The sequence below is a fragment of the Talpa europaea genome (assembly GCF_964194135.1).
Source record: "Talpa europaea genome assembly, chromosome: 8".
In the NCBI taxonomy this organism is placed as follows: Eukaryota; Metazoa; Chordata; class Mammalia; order Eulipotyphla; family Talpidae; genus Talpa; species Talpa europaea.
Genome location: NC_140075.1, coordinates 118,724,313 through 118,740,294, shown reverse-complemented (window position 1 = coordinate 118,740,294; position 15,982 = coordinate 118,724,313). Strand labels below are relative to the sequence as shown.

General features: G+C 54.4%; 1 protein-coding gene across 1 annotated transcript; it reads right to left on the bottom strand.

Annotated features, from left to right (window-relative positions):
• Nucleotides 1-3,232: 3,232 nt before the first annotated feature.
• Nucleotides 3,233-10,044, bottom strand: SERPINA9 (serpin family A member 9; the record flags this gene model as incomplete). Its single annotated transcript, XM_084240328.1, has 4 exons — nucleotides 3,233-3,436; nucleotides 4,671-4,818; nucleotides 7,578-7,851; nucleotides 9,414-10,044. The coding sequence occupies 4 exons, from the start codon at nucleotides 10,042-10,044 to the stop codon at nucleotides 3,233-3,235; spliced, it is 1,257 nt and encodes a 418-aa protein (XP_084096454.1).
• Nucleotides 10,045-15,982: the final 5,938 nt, after the last annotated feature.

Below are 15,982 nucleotides of genomic sequence, written 5' to 3'. Positions count from 1 at the left end.
ATGGGGTGGGTTTTATTATTTATTTATTTATTTATTTATTTATTTATTTAAAGATTTATTTATTTATACAAGAACCGGGGTACAGGCCAGATGTGCAGAGAGGGTGAGAGGATTCACCAGAGACAGAGCAGGGAACAGAACAGGCAGACTGACGAAACACACCGCTGAGGGGAGCAGCGAGCGAGACAGGAGAGGTCTGCGGTGCCATGTGGGTATCTCACTGGCGGGCTGGGATCGAACCGGCACTGCAGAGGCTGTGGACAGCTTTACAGGCTGCGCTCAACTGCCTGCGTCACAAGGGGTGACCCTGATGGGTGGGTTTTAAAGTGATTTTCCAGTGACAAGGTGACCAGTAGGTAAGACACGTGGGCTGGCTGGGGATCCTGCACTGGGGGTGCCCCTGCCATGTGGGCAGCTGTGCGGGACACCCTGACCCTGGCTTCTCAACCTGTATTCTCTTTGCTAGTTTATATGTTTTGAGGAGATCTTGTCACATCATAGTGATTAGAAAATGGGGGTATAAAGTCAGATCCCCCCAAGAGTCAGGACTGGTCTCCAGGTCCCTGCTCTGGCCTGCAGAGGCTGAAGCTCAGAGCAATGCAATCGCTCAAGACTGTGGAGAAGCTTCTGTCCCGCCCACGTCCTTCACTCTTTCCTGATCAAGAAGAGATTGTCACATCATGAGCTGCTGCCCTCTTCCCAATGGGAAAAGCAATCACTGCTTGCCCTTCTGTGACCTAGAGAATGTGGTTTGGGGGAGCGGACTTTGTCCAATTGTAGTTGTTAATCAATGTCAGGGTGGGGTCTCCCCTTCTGGTCTGTCATGTGAAGTCAACCCCCTTTTGGGCCGCCCAGGTGCCCACAAAACAAGATAAATATCCCAAATCCATTGTGTTATTCTAGAGCTTTCACAACCATGTGCACTCTCCACATGTATGTTGTTACATGTTGGCCTTCCCTCCTGCGAGCTACTCTGTTGTTCATTTCTCCATCCGCTCAGCCTTAGAAGAACCCAGATGGGGTGGGAAAATTTTCCCATGTGCCTTGACAAGTTAGCTGACCTTACTTTCAGAATATTGTCAGGTATGCCTGAGAAGTGACAAAATTCATGCAATTTTGCAATAATAATTCTCAATGATTGATGATGTGGCATCTTAAAATCATGAGCCAAAGCTAAAGACCAAAGTGGTTTCCACGGACGCCGTCGCAGACCGTCCAAGCACAAGCCTCCACATCTGCACTTCTCCCCCTGCCCGGGAGGGGGCGCCCCACACAACTGCCCTGCACCTCCGTAGTGATAACGGTCCTCTCCAAACGCTGCTGCTGCTCCTTCTGCCTTCTGACCAGCCTGGGGGCTTCTTTTTGGGTCCCCTTGTGTGGACTGGGATGGCCTCTCTTCCTGGGACCTCAAAGTAATGCAGTTCTTTCCAAGGCCGTGGTCTCCGCCCGTCATCCTGCTGTGCCTGATTACAACACACCTGGACACGGTTAAAAATGAATGCAGGGGACGGACATCGGCAAGAACAGCGTGTTGAGAGCTCACCAGGGCACAGAGGGGGTTCTGTGCCTGCTCTTGTGCCTTCTGGGATACGTCTGCGTGGGCGCCAGAAGGCCCCCTGAGGCCGCCTCTCATTGTACTGCGCCCCTCCAGAGCCAGATGGTGGGAAGGAGACTGACAGCCCCCACCCGGCCCTGACACCTACGAGAGCCGCGAGAAATTGCTGGGAGCTGTGGCCACAAGTGCACCCTTAGCCGATCCTCCTCGCTGGCCATCCCTGCTGCTGTCCACCCTGGGCAGCTGGTGTTCCTGGAGCCGGCGCGCAGCCTTGCTTCCGCGCGGGCCAGGCCAGAGTGCTGTGATAAGGCCGAGTCTGGGACAGGCAGTGTTTCAGAGGGTGGGGTTGGGGTCTCCTGTGTCGGAGCTTTGGCCCTGACGCTCATTCTGTCCAGGGGATCTTTGCTCTTTGGTTCTTGGTTCCCCAACTTGTAAGATAAGGTGGGCTTATAGGAGGCAGGGGCCTCCGTTGAAGCCTCTGCGTTACTTTAGCATGATTTTTCCTGTTTCCTGTCTGTGGACAAGAGCTTGGAAAAGCCAACATGAGGGTCCCCACACATCTGAGCTAGTTGGAGCACCAGTGCCCCCAAAAGTGTCTGGTGTCTTGGGAGTGTGGGCTCCAGTAGAGGCTGCAGCAGATGCCCTCAGTAATGCAGATGGAAAGGGCCAGAATGGCGTCTGGCAGAGGTGGAGGGGAGGGAGGTGGCATCGCCTTTGCCTGGTGTGTGTGTGTGTGTGTGCGCGCGCGCGCACGCGCACACAACAACATCAGAACCAGGAGGGCAGGCGGCCCTGGAGAAGCTGGGGTGGACAAAGGGCAGAGAGCCCTACCCAAGCTGTGGCCTGCCCTTTGTCTCCTGCCTGGAACTCCCCTGGCTCAGTGGTGCTCCCGCCCCAGACGTCTGTCCTTGGCCAGTAATGCTCTCCATGATCTGACCCGCTTGTCCCTGTCCATTCTTCCAGTCTAGCCACAAGGCCCTTCTGTGGCCCCAACAGACATGCTCCTTCCTGGCTGGCCTCTGTGCACACAGGAGCACCCCACCGCCACCCTCCCTTCACCCATTTTCAGATTGTCTCTTCAGTGTCCTCGCAGTGTTGTTGCTTCCTGAGACAACCCCGTCTATTGTAGGTCGTGTTTTACTCTGGTGGTGGGTGGTCTGCACCCCATCTAGGCCCACTAGGCTGGGGACCTGGTCTGTCTGATTCGCTCCCAGTGCAGAGTAGGTGATGACTAAATTTTCATTGAATGGATAAATGAATAAACAAACCGACTCAGACAGCCACTGAAATGTCACACAGTGACAAGCAGTCACGAGAGCTGCCGATGAGCCACTTCAGACCAGGGGCCTGTTCACGGTACACGCGGGCACTGCTTGCGTTCATGGTGTAGGTTTATTGAATTATTCACTGCCAGGCCCCATTCCTATTCCCGGGGGCCCAGGTCATGCCTGCAGGGCTCAGGAAAGACCACGGCTGTTGATTTGTGACAAGAGCTCTGCTGACTTTAGGTGACCGAGCCTCAAAAGCAGCACCCTGGGTGGGCATACAGCACTGCGGGGGTGAGGCACCCTTGGAACAAGAGGACCCTGAGCTTACATCACCCCAGGAGCACAGGCCACAGGTTTGTGGTTTTTCAAGCATGGTTGCTGTGGATTCAGTCAGCCAGCTTTTTGCCACCTAGAATGTTGTGGGATCTTGCATTTTCCCCAGGAAGAGAAGAGAGCCTGTGGCATCGTGCGTGATCTGCAGGAGGAAGGGCTTGTCGAAGGTGATGGTGGGGTAAGCGGGCCTGTCCTTTGACCGGAGCTCGAGGTTGGTGGCACTGGCGGCTGCGGCCTCTGTGCCCTCCTCATCAATGTCCAGCACAGCCTTGTGGGCAACCTGCCAAGGAAAAAGCAAACATCAGCTGTGCCCGTGATGACACCTATGCTTAACTGGGGTCTGGCGCTTTGCCCAGGAGTGGGGGTGCCCCCTTCAGAAGCTTCGAGGTGAGAGACACCAAAGGCCCGCACTATGCTCTCTCCATCCATGCAGCCATGTGGCCACTGGCCTCTGGGGCGCCATCCAGGTACAGGTGGTGTTCAGGTGCTGTGGGCTGCGCTTCCCAAATCCAGGAAAGGCTGATGACAGCCACACACGCAGGAGGGGTGTTTGATGAGCTCAGGTGCACGTGCTAACGCCGCGGCCTGTGACAGTGGCCGTGTGCTGCCGTGGGGGGACATAGGCTAGGGCTCACTCAGCATAGATCCCTTCTGGGTCTTCCAGGGAAGAGATTCCTAACCTAAGGTTCAGGTACCCCTAAGAGTCAGAGGGAGTGAGAGCTGCTGACAGTTAGTCGTATTTCGTAGGGCCACAGAAGCACTTTGTGGGAAAAGGTCCTTTATGCTCACAGAGTGAGGCCTCTGCGCGCCTCCCCTGGATGCTGGTGGGGGGCAGGGCCTTCCGTGGCCAGGGTCATTCCTGACGCTTCGAATCTGTTGTCAAAACATTTAGGTCAGGGACCAGAAAGGCACCGGCAGGCGGCCCTAGATGAGGACATTTCTTGTAAGAGCCTGAGACGCATGGGGGGACCTGTATGGTGCACCCTGGCTCAAAGGGGTGCTCTTAGCTCGGTGCTGGTCAATCCCCGCTGAGTAGCGGTTTGGGCTCCCTGATGCCAGATGGGAATCGGGCTCAGTGATTTGCTGCAAGAGAATCAGAAATCTAGATTTTTAGGTCAATGCCCAGTCACTGGCTGAATACCACCCAGCTACAGGGCACTAGTGACCCAGGTCAGCAAGTTATGACCTTGGTGTGGCCTAAGCTTCAGGGGGGAACTGGAGGCCAGGTAAGCACTGCTCGTTGGCAGCAGGCGCCGGAGCAACAGCACCACCAGCCAAGGAGAGGCCGGCACGTAAAGAAGTGTAGTTAGCGCTTAGGAACTTGGGCCGAAGCCGCCGTGTGGGAACTGTGGGGCCACCGCACAGGCCCGGCACTCCCGAGATTCCATCCTACTCTGGCCACAGTGAAGTCCCTTTGCCTCCCGGGCACCGTTTCCTTGCCCATGCTCGGTGAGCCAGTCTCTACAGCCCTGACAACATGGGCTTCTGCAGAAATATCCTATTGACCAACTCACTTTGGAAACCTGCAGGGAGCCTCTTTTCGTGATCCCAGAAAAATCAGCGTTTTTGCCAAAGGCGTCTCGGATGCCCATCTTCGGGAGGATGGTCTCCAGGTCATAGGAGGCGGAAATGGAAAATTTTGGCATGAACACCTCTACCCACCTGCAGAGAAGGGGAAAGGAAAAGGTGAGATCACAGCTGCTGCACCTCCCCCTGCAGTGATCCTTAGGGCTAATGGCTTGCGCCACGGTCCCTAGGTCCGGCTGGGCAACCAGCGCGCAGGGGGAGAACAGCAAAACCCCCTGACTTGCTGCACCTCCTCCTGCAGTGACCTCTAGGAATCCCTAGGTCCGGCTGGGCAACCAGCGCGCAGGGGGAGAACAGCAAAACCCCCTGACTTGCTGCACCTCCTCCTGCAGTGACCTCTAGGAATCCCTAGGTCCGGCTGGGCAACCAGCGCGCAGGAGGAGAACAGCAAAAAACCGCCTGAAGACATAGATAAGACGGAAGCCTGTTGAAAGATAACGACCACCAGGAGCCACTACAGGAATGCTGTCCGCTCGGAAACTTATCTCACCTTCTTTAGACCCACAAACTTTATTCTAATACAACTGTCTCTCTAAAATCTTTTCTCTTTCTCTGTTTAAAAGGTCATTGGTTTGCCGATTAAAAAAGAACATACGAAATCTAATAACTAGGCTGATTCAAATGAAACGTTACTAAACTCTGTGTATTAATAGAACTGCTAGCTTAATAATTTCTCTGTTGTATACTTAGCCTAGTTTGTATTAATTTAAATGATAAAAATATTACATTGTGAAAAGTAAAATTCACCCGTGTTAATTAATAGTAATAGTGAGTAGTTAAAACAAAAAGTAATCATATAAAACAAAAAGAAAAATGAATAGCCTAACTACTTAGGAATGCGCCTGGGTCCAGATGTAAATCACTGCCCTGTCAATGATAAGCTAAACTTATAAGCAAGCTGATTTCTTCACTGACGTTCGCCATTCCTATGCTTTTAGAAAACATATAAATACTGGTCACCAACTCAAATAAAATTACACTCAGATTTTCACTCTTGAAGTGTGTCTGTTTGTCATTTCTTTAACCGAATCCCTGACCACCCTGCACAGTCTCTCAACCCTGAGACGGCCTCATCGTTCACTGCTGTGCTGGTCCGCGGCACACAGCCCCCGGGTCGCCATCGCTCTCCTAGGTGACAGGTCAGGACACTGCGCTGCTGCAGGCTCGCTGCGTGCTGCTGGCGGGGTCAACCTCCACCTCCTAGACAAACGTCTACCTCCAGCTCGGGTTGCTCTGGAGGTCAGCCTCCTGCCAGAGCCCGGCCAGCCCCGGAGATATACAAGATGAAAAATGGGCCCCGATGTAGCAGGGGCAGCGCTGAGAAGGGGCCCCTGCCTGGAGCCTATGGCAAAAGCCGATGGAGGCACCGATGGAAACATGCCTTCCCCCTCTGGCCCCCAGAGCCCCCCACCAGCCCTTCCCGTGACAAGCCCTGCTAATCTCCTAGAGCAGCAAAACCCAGTGGAACTTTCTGAACAGTTGGGAATATTCTGTATTCATGTGGTCCATGCAGTAGCCGCGAGTCACATGTGGCTCCTGAGCAACTTAAACACAGTTGGTGCCAATGAGGAGTTACATTTGTTCGTTTTACTTAATTAAATTGAAATAACCACAGTGGCTAGTGGCTGCTCTGCTGGACGGCACAGCCCAGAGCTGGGCCCATTGTTTTTTCCCTCTGCGGAGATTTCTCTGCACCAAGCGTGAACTGTCTGTCCTTGTTCTTACTCCTTGGCTGTGTGGGCACCGTCCCAGGTTTGCCCATGAACATTTTCTCCACCTGAAGATGGTAGGGCTGAGGCTTAGTGCTCTGTTCAAGGTCCATTACTTATTGAGTCACAAAAGTGCTGGAAGGATGCGTCAGTCCTCATCAATGACCTTCTGGTGACATTGAGCACCATGGACAGTGCTCTGCCCTGTTCGGCTCGGCCTTCACCCTCTCCCCTGGGCTGCTCTGCTGCCTGGTGCTCCACCCCTCCCCCCAGCCTCCCTGCTGCCTCTGCTTCTTTTATCCCACCCCGGAGGCCGTCTGAGCAGGGGAAAACCTAGAAACACCCCACGGCATCCCTGGATCCCTGATTTTGCATTTTTGCCAGTGCTGTTTATCAGTAATGCCCCTCCCAAGCCTCTGTGTGTTCTCATCCCCGCTATACTTAGGCTCAAATGCCACCACCTCCTTGACGCCTTCCCTCAATCCCAGCTGAAAGCCTTTGCCCTTTGCTCAGAAATTCCTTTGCATTTTGCCTCTTGGTTTCCATCATCCCCCAAGGATATGCTTGATTCAGTTAACCCGGTTTCTTCTTCTAGAATATGAACATCTGGGCATGATGCCAACAATGCCAAGAAAATATGACTAAGAGATTGTACTTAGACTGACACCCCTTTTTATCTTATGGTTAACATCCTTTTGCTACTTCCCATAATAATACAGGACTAATGACCTCACCTTCAACACTGACTGAGCACTTACTATCTCCCAGGCGTTCTACCCACTACTTTATAAACAGCAACTTCTCTTTTCAAGAACATATGAGTTTGGTGCTATGATCATCCTCGTTTATTTCGTGCTTTTTTGTGGGTGTTTGTTTTTGTGGATTTATTCCTTGCTCAGATACCTACAATGACATAACACTCTCAAAGCCCCTATTTCCTTATCTGTCGGCAGATGGAGAGGTTCGAGTGAGAGCATATATGCACAGCCCTCTCGCTGTCTAGCGTGCAGTCGGTGCTCAGTTTGCAGGAGGGAGCATTCCACACCCTTCATCCCAGCCCTCCCCCATCCCTGGATGGACAGCATCACCTGCCTCAGACCCCAGCCAGGAGACACGGATGCCCACCTCTTCCTGAGTAAGTGACTCCACTTCTGCAGCCTCCTGGCTGACAAGGCCTGTTCCAGCTGCCTCATCTTGCCCTGACCTGGGAGCATGAAGAGGACCGTGGTGTCCCCCTTATAGCCCATCTGGAGCAGAGAGCAGTTCAGCTCCGGATCCACCCCGAAAGCAAACTGCTCCACCTGGTGCATCATGGGGACCCGCACGCTGGTCTTTTTGTCCACCAGGAATGGGAAGTTGTTTCGAGTGTCTGCAGGGGCAAAGGGCTTCTCCCACTTGCCTGGTGCAAAGAGAAAAGAGAGATGCTTAAGGCAAAGTGCAATTAGTGCAGGGAAGACAGGGAAAATGGTAAAGGAAGGACCTTTAAAAACTCTTTTACAGAACAACGAGAAATCTGCAAACAATGGTTAAAGTCTCTTTCTAGAACTCAAGAAGTTACCCCAAATCCTCCACCACACAGGGGAATAATATGTTAAAGAAAACCAGCTGAGTCTTAGTGAGAACAGCGGTGTTTTATTTGTTCTACTCTATGTCCCACTCTCCAGCTGGTCATTAGCCTTGAAAATAAACAACCAGCGTTTGCAGTGAAATCCAGCCACCTGGCAGCCACTGAAGGGCAAAAAAATACACTGGCCTAGACTCCTATTGTTTGATTCTATTGATATAAAATGTCTAGAATGGGTAAATCCATGGAGAAAGTTGATTATAGGCTGCCAGGAAGGAAGCTCAGGAATGAGGAGACAAGGGGTTTTCTTTGGAAAGGATGGAAATGTTCTGGAATTACATAGTGTTGACATTTTGTACAACCCTGTGACTATACAGAAAAACAAAACCCACTGAACTGTATGGTTTAAAATGGTGCATTTTGTGGTTTGTGAATTATAGTTTAATCAAAAATAAAATTAATTCAAAACTGAGACAAGATAAAGTGTTAGAAACTTAGTAGGGGCTTAAAATACATGAATTGCATTTCCTTCTCCTCCCAAGGTGCTGGATGGATGACTAGGTGGGCAGACAGGAGGCTGGTGGGTGGATGCAGAGATGGATGGATAAACAGGGGGATGGATGAATGGAGGGAGGTGGAGGGAGGTGAGGGCAGACACCACAGCATCCATGCTGACTCTGCCTGGAGAGTCCAGTCACTTCTACCCTAAGCACGTGCCTATCAAGTAGACCTTGATATTCGTCCACCCCAGCCTGGAGACTGGCACCCATTGGGCGCTCAACACATGGCAGAACTTCTAACCCAACATGACGAGGATCCCAGAGCAAGTGAAGGGCAGTGGTGGGCATCCCCCCAGGGCTGTCTGGTGGTAGCTGACGTGCTCTTCCGAGGCAGTGTCTGTAATCTGTAAAGCGCTAGACAGGTGTCCGGGGCTGTGAGTGACAGTTATATCTCTCTGCCCGCTTTCCCCCATGAAAGTGTTCACACCCTCAGCTTTCCCCCTTCCCCCGGGCCGCCGGGGAGCTCTGTGTCCTCCTGGCACTCCTCTGTGGGCAGCAGGCAGCCACTGGTGCTAAGAGATGAGCTTCCTCCCTCCCAAGGCCACTTCCGGAAGAGCTTTCCACTGAGCCCAGCGCCAGACTCTCAGAACTTAGCCGCGGGCTCTCCCAAGACGGAACTGAGCGAGCCCCAGCCTGACGGACGGCCTGGGCTCGGGGCAGAAGGGTGAGGCGGCCCAGGCCATCCACCAGGGACTGCAGAGCTACTTAGAACTCAGCGCTCCCTCTCACCCACCCCTACTAGGGTTGATCTAGCTGCTTATTTGACAGGACGGGGTGGGGGGAAATGGGAAGAAAAAAAAAACCATCAAAATCAAAGCCAACCTCTCAGAGTCTTACCTTTAAAGAAAATGTGGTTCACCAGGACCATGGCCACCATCGGCTCCAGCCCCTGGACTAAGCCCACGACCTTCCCCCGGGTCTCCTTCTCCACGTAGCGGTTGATCCTCTCCAGGGCAGCGGCGGCGTCGGAGAAATCCATGGGGAAGACTTTCGACTCGTACAGCCTCTTGACATCGTCCAGGAACTTGGCCTGCAGCCTCAGCTCCTTCCTGACGAAGAGGACACTGCCCATCTTCACGTCCAGGCTCTGGCTGGGGATGTTGATGGAGTGAACCAGACGCTGGAAGCCCCGGTGGATGGCGGCCTCTGGCGTGTGCTGGGGGTTGAAGCCCAGGCCCTGGAGGATCTGGCTCCTGGTGGCTGAGCGGGCCCCGAGGGACAGCATGGCCAGGGAGGCGGAGACGCTCAGGGGGGAGAAGAAGATGTTCTGACTCGGGGTCTTCCACACCAGCCTCTGGTACAGGTGGAAGGCAAAGTCGGTGTTGCTGGAGGACACCTGGGAGGTGGGGGTGCTCTTTGTGGAGGAGGGTTGGGGGGCTTCTTGGCTAGCAGGGCTGGGTGGACGCACAGAGTAGATGGGAGCCCAGAGGCTAACTACCAAGAGCACTCCATAAAAGGCGGGTGTCATTTTGGAAGGAAATAAGTCTGCAAGAGAGGAGAAAGACATTGGTGGGAGATGAGCCGAGCATCCTGTCCCAGAAGCAGAGACTCTCAACACCCATGTGACTGGCAACAGACAGGGGACTAATGGGACAGTTGGCCGATGTCAGGTCATCGGGCCCTCAGCGAACCCCAGATGCAGACACTATGACTGCGCTTGCCCTACTGACGGGCAAGCAGGTTCAGAGAGATGGTGGCACTGACCCCAAGGCACACAGCCGGTCTGTGCAGGACCCAGTCAGGTCTCAATCCCAAATCCCAGAACGCGTGCCCTCTGCCCTTTTTGCCTCATGGGTGCACTGTTCTTAGATGTTTCCTCACAGGAAGCAAACTGCAAAGTCAGAATGTTAGCAGCCAGAGGACTCTCTCATTCCCTGGAGGTTCTTCCAAATGCCCTGCATCCCTCTTGTGCAGACCTGATCAAGGTCCTGACGTGTGGCCCATCCCCAGACCCAGGCCTTTACTGGCTCTTTGAAACCCGAGCGGAAGGCAGGGCTGGCTCTGCGGTCGTCAGGTGCCTGGAGTGGAGGCGGCTGCTGCTGCTGAGCTGAAGCCCTCGACACGACACGCCTGCCTGTGCCAGCACACGCGCCGGCGCGCCCAGGAGGCTGGCGGAGGATGCCAGGCCGAACAGCCCGAGGCCCACGTCTGGAGCAGGACAGCGCCGGGCTCGCCTCCAACCCTGCTGCCGGTGGTGGGTTTTCAGCTTCCCGGGACTTGAGTTGTCTTTTTCTCTTCTCTGACCCAGGGATACTTATCTGAGCCCCACCGAGTCGGCCAGAATGATCAGCCACGTTCCCAGCGAGCTCTTGGTGGGAACTGAACTGATGACAGCTGAATTATGTTTTCTCATAGCAGCTACGATTGCAATTAGAAGGTATCTGTGAAGAGTCATTTTGCTGAATGAGTCGTTCTATTGGGAAACTGAATTTCTCTCTCTGTGCATTTTATTTTATTTATTTTATCTGGGCAATTTTTGTTTTCTAATTTCCTGTCTGTTTATCTGACTGAAGTTGAGTTTTCTCTCCAGGCTACATTCACAAAATCCACCCTCGGTGTGGACTCTTCAGCCACTTGTTCCAAACTGACCTCCAAGCTCTCCCCACCCAGGGCCTACCCCTCTGCTTCCCCTTCTGAGGTGACTGCCCGTCCCCGCGGCTGTGTGCTCCTGGGTCACCCCCGCTTCCCGCGTCCAGGCAGGCAGCACCGCCAGCCCCACATTCCCTCCCTGCTCTTGTTCTGCATTTGGTCCCGACGCTCCTCGCCTCCCCTGTTCACCCCCCAAGGCTCTGGACTCTTCTGCCCCCCCGACCCTGTTTCTTCCACTAACTTTTCTCCAGGTCACTAGAGTGAACCCCACCAGCATCTGACCCTGCACGGATGCCATTTCCAGGGTAGAGGTGAAGCCCTCCATACAGGCACCCGCCTTCCGCATCAGCCCTGCCTCTCTCTGCCCAGGGCCTATCTGTCGTCCTTCTGCATCTGCAGCACAGCTCACGATGCACCTCCTCCACCCCCCTGGGGGGAGAGTACCCCCCACCCGGCCCTCACACCCCCTGCTACCAACACCCCATGCCTTGCTGCGGGCTGGCTCCTCTCCCGGGATGCCCGCCCCCCTTGGAAAGCCCTTCTTTCTCACCCTCCAATACTCCACTTGGCCACTCACCCAACTCACCCCATCCCTGTTTACCTGGTCGGTCTCCCTCCCCGCTCCGCACACCTTCCTCTGAACCCTCACTTGGGTTTCTGCACAGCTCTCCCCGGCTGCAAGGTCTCCAGACAGCCACCCTTCGATCCTTGGAGGACAGGCGCCGCTTATCTACAGTTCCTGCGCTCTGCTCTTTGCGTTTGGCATGTGAATGTGCCAGACTCGCCGCGAGGTGCTGGGGCTGCAGGGGAGGACGGAAAGCAGGGCCTGCCCCTCCGAGCACCCCGGGAGGACAGCAGGGAGCAGAGGCCGCGGGGGGCACGGGCGACGTGGCATGAGGACTTGGATGAGGACTTGGGAAACAGCAGGGTGAAGGGGGCCGGAGGAGACGAGAGGTTCAGGCGCGAGAGCCGCCTGTGCTCAGGCCCAGAGGACAGGAAGGGGGGCTGGCGGGGCAGGGGTGGGGCGGCGAGGGGCGGCTGCAGCGGTGAAGCCGTGAACAGGGCGAGCGCCGGCACCGCTGGCCCCCGCGCCGAGGGAGAGGATGTGGCCGAGTCTTCCAGCCACATGGAGTGTCTAGGACGACTCTGAAGCTGTGTGCGGCTTCGGCCCAGCCACCCCAAGGCGCAACGGGAGACCGTGCTCCCTCCGGAGGTGGGAAACCCCTCACCAGTGTCAGAACTGGGGCGGGGGAGGGGACTGCAAAGGGGCCACCCGGAGGACACGGGACAAAACGCTTGAATTTCTCCTGTTTGATGAACTTGGTGACAGGCTGGGGGCTTCAAACGTTGACGGAGAATGTGGGGTCTGCTGCACACCCCGGAGGTACGGGGTCGATAGTGCACCTGGATGGACTGGTCTACCGGGCAACTTGGGGTCAGCAGCCCTGTGGCCTCAGCGATCAGGGGGCCGCCCTCGATCGTGGCCGTGAACCCGGAGCAGAGGCTCAGGAGACCACGTGCTTCCTCCCCACCTCAGAGCAGCGAGCTGTGTTGGAACAACGGCCCCTGTGCTGTGGCTTTGCCCTGAGTCTCGAGCCTCACTGTCCTCGGGGAGGAGGGTGGCTCCAAGGGGCAGAGGCAGCCCCTGAGGGCGGCTCCGAGGGGCAGGGGCAGCCTGTCTCACTCCTGGAGCCGCAGGAGACCAGTGCTGGGCCCGCGGCACTTTGCTTTCTGCCTTTGCCTGGCGAGGGTGAGGGGCAGGCTTATCCCCGGGACGTGACAGGGCGAAGCTGCTTCTCCAGGCCTCGGCAGTGGCCACAAAGGGCTGGACCCTAATCTCTAGGGGAACGGAGGGTTTTCTGGCAACGCTCATTAGAATTCAAACTCTTAAAATTCAGGATCCTCACAGGCCTGGCCTCTTCCTGTGCTAATTTCTGCCCCCCCAGCCCGTGGTCACCCCTGTGTCTCGCAGTCCTACAAAGCCCGCGAGCATCCTGGAGCAGCCTGTCCCGCCCGCAGGCCCGGCCACCTGGCTGAGAGGGGCTGTCGTCCAGGCCTGCCTCACTCCCTGCACCTTCACGCCCTTTGGCTTCTCCCAGCCTCACTCCTCAGCTCTAGTCCCACCCACACGGCAGGTGGGGTGCACTTTCCAGCCGCAGGTCTGTGTCAGTCAGGAGCATGGATTCCTAACTAACCCCCCACTGGCCTCAGGAGAAAAGCTCTGGCATCCCGTTGGCCTCAACTTACCTCCCCACCCAGCTGTTAAAGTTGGCTGGAAGTTTCCAGTTTGCTGGAAGGCGGGTGCAATCCCACCCACTCGCCCATCCTTTCTTCTAGATCCAACTTGAGTGTTTAAGGGCTTCATGTCACTCCCAAGCTCTAGACGCCCTGGGGCCTTTGTCTTTGTGACCCACACTTTGGGCAAGACCCCAAACCTGGACTAACCCTCCAGCCATTGCTCAACACTTGCAGAGAAGGTGGCTCAGCAGGGCGGCTCCGCCCTCTATGACTTCTGGGCACCCCCGCATGGGAGCACCGCACTGACCGCCCCCTCACCCTGAAGGTAGCCAGGTCTCAGCCCCTTCCATTTTCCTGAAAGGGGCTCCTCACCCCACACACGTGCACGTGTGCACGCCACTCGCGGGCACACCCGCGCACTCCCGCGCACATCAGCCAGCCTTGACTCCGACCTCACAGAAGAGGGAGACACTCAGAAAAGGAGCCACTGCAACCTCCCCAACCAATGCCCCGCAACTTTCCAGCGCTCTCCCCTCCCCCTCCCTCCCTCCCACCCCCCTCAGGTCAGTTCCCCTCCTTAAACTCATAAACACCCTTTACCTCCACCTCCACGACAGGAACTTACAACTGTCTCCTGTATTTCAGCTCTCTGTCTCATTGGACTCTTGCCCGTGACTTTTCAACACAATCGTCCCCACGATGCCCTCTTGTCCTCTCTCGCCCGCGTCTGCCCTGCAGGCCCATCACGGCCCAAACCCTCCGGAGCTCTGTGCTCCCAGCCTCCATGGCCTCACCTCTCACCCCCGGCCCACTCCGGGCTGGCTTGTGGGTTCACAAAACAGGGCCAGCCCAGGACGGTGTCTTGTTCGTCTGATCCACCTTCTCAGCTGCGCCTGGCCCTGGGGATCACTCCCAGCTTCTCCCCCGGCTCTCACCCTCCGGCCCTGGGCTCCGTGCTGTCCTGTATGTCTCTGCTCTTCCTTCTCGGTCACCTTCGTGGGATCCTCTTGTCCTGCCCAGTCCGTAGGGCTGGGGAGCCTCAGCGCCGCGCTCACATCAATCTCTCCTCTCTCCAGCCTCATCATCCCCATAACTCCATGACGAAGGACACGTGACTATTATTTTTAATCCCCAGCCCCAACCGCTCCTTGAACTCCATACCTTTAACTGCCTAATTGCTATCTCCACCTAAAGTCTTAAATGAGCCTTAAACTCAAACTGGCACAAACAAGTCAGTCTATTTCCCAAACACCAGCTCCCAACAGAAGTTACAACCGACACGTCTTTCCACATCTCCGTCTGTGGCACTGCCATTCAGCTCGTCATTCAAGCCTCGGACTCATCACTCATCCCTGACCCTCCTTCTTCCTCATTCTCCACGTTAACTCCTCACTTACCACTTAAAAGTGTTCCAGTCATTTCCCATTTGCTCGAGTGGGCGCTGAAGCCTTGAATCCCACCTTCATGGCCCAGGCCCCGCCGGCCCCTGGCTCTGGACAGTTATGTCAGCCACTCTGGCCTCCTTTATGATCCCCGCAGGTGACATTTGTTGTGCTCTGTCCCCTAAGCTCCCTCCGTTCCCCTCACCCAACACTTTCCCCAAATTCCTCTTCATTGTATCGTGCATGTCACTTCCTCTACGAAGCTCCCTTTGACCTTCCAGGTAACGAGAATTCCTCCTATTGAATGTTTGTGTCATGCCACTGACCTCTTATTGAAATACTTATCACTGTCATAATTTCATGTTTATATGTATGACTAAAAATTTAATCCATCAAGGAACTTGACGAGCTTGTTCTCGCTATACACCCATTTGACCAAGACTAAGGACTAGTGTTTGCTGAAGGAAGGAAGGAAGGAAAAAAGGACAATAAAATTAAATGAGAAATTTACCTCTGAGGGGTGACACTGGCCAAATGAGCTAAAGAGACACTTTTGGGATCCTAACAAAGCTGATAGTTACACAGTATAGACATATAAAATTTGAGCTGACTTGCTCTTCTGGCCAGGACAAAGTAACTGATGTTGAACTTGTAAATAGCTGTAAACAGAAAAGCTGGACAAAATATATAAGATAATTGGGCCGCTGAAAAAAATACCTGAAACAATTTAGACAGTGAACAATAGGCCAAGAGGGGAACAAATGAAGTAAGAAAATTGAGTGTCCTAATTTTCTGCCAAACGTCACTCTTTGGACATGGGGGGACCCATGGAGAGTGTGGAAGGCTTGCTGAGCTTAGGAGACAGAGTTGAATCTGGAAAAGCTGGGGAAGTGCTGACTTGTGCAGCAAAAATATGCAGTAGCTTAAGTCCAAGCTAAATACTAAGCTCTGCATGCAGAAAATGAAAATAGAAAAGAAAAAACTATCCCAAAACTGCCGTGAAGATGTAAGATGAACAATTCCCAGAGCGGATAGTGTGGGGAGACATTTAAGTTGACCAGACAAAGTAAAGGCACCTCACTGACAGCCCAGCTGTTCTTAGACTTGGAAGTGTCACATCTTGACATCAGGGCTGACTAACTTTGGCGTAAAAGTCCTCTTTTTTTTTTTTTTTTAATTTAAAGCTACTCTTGACAC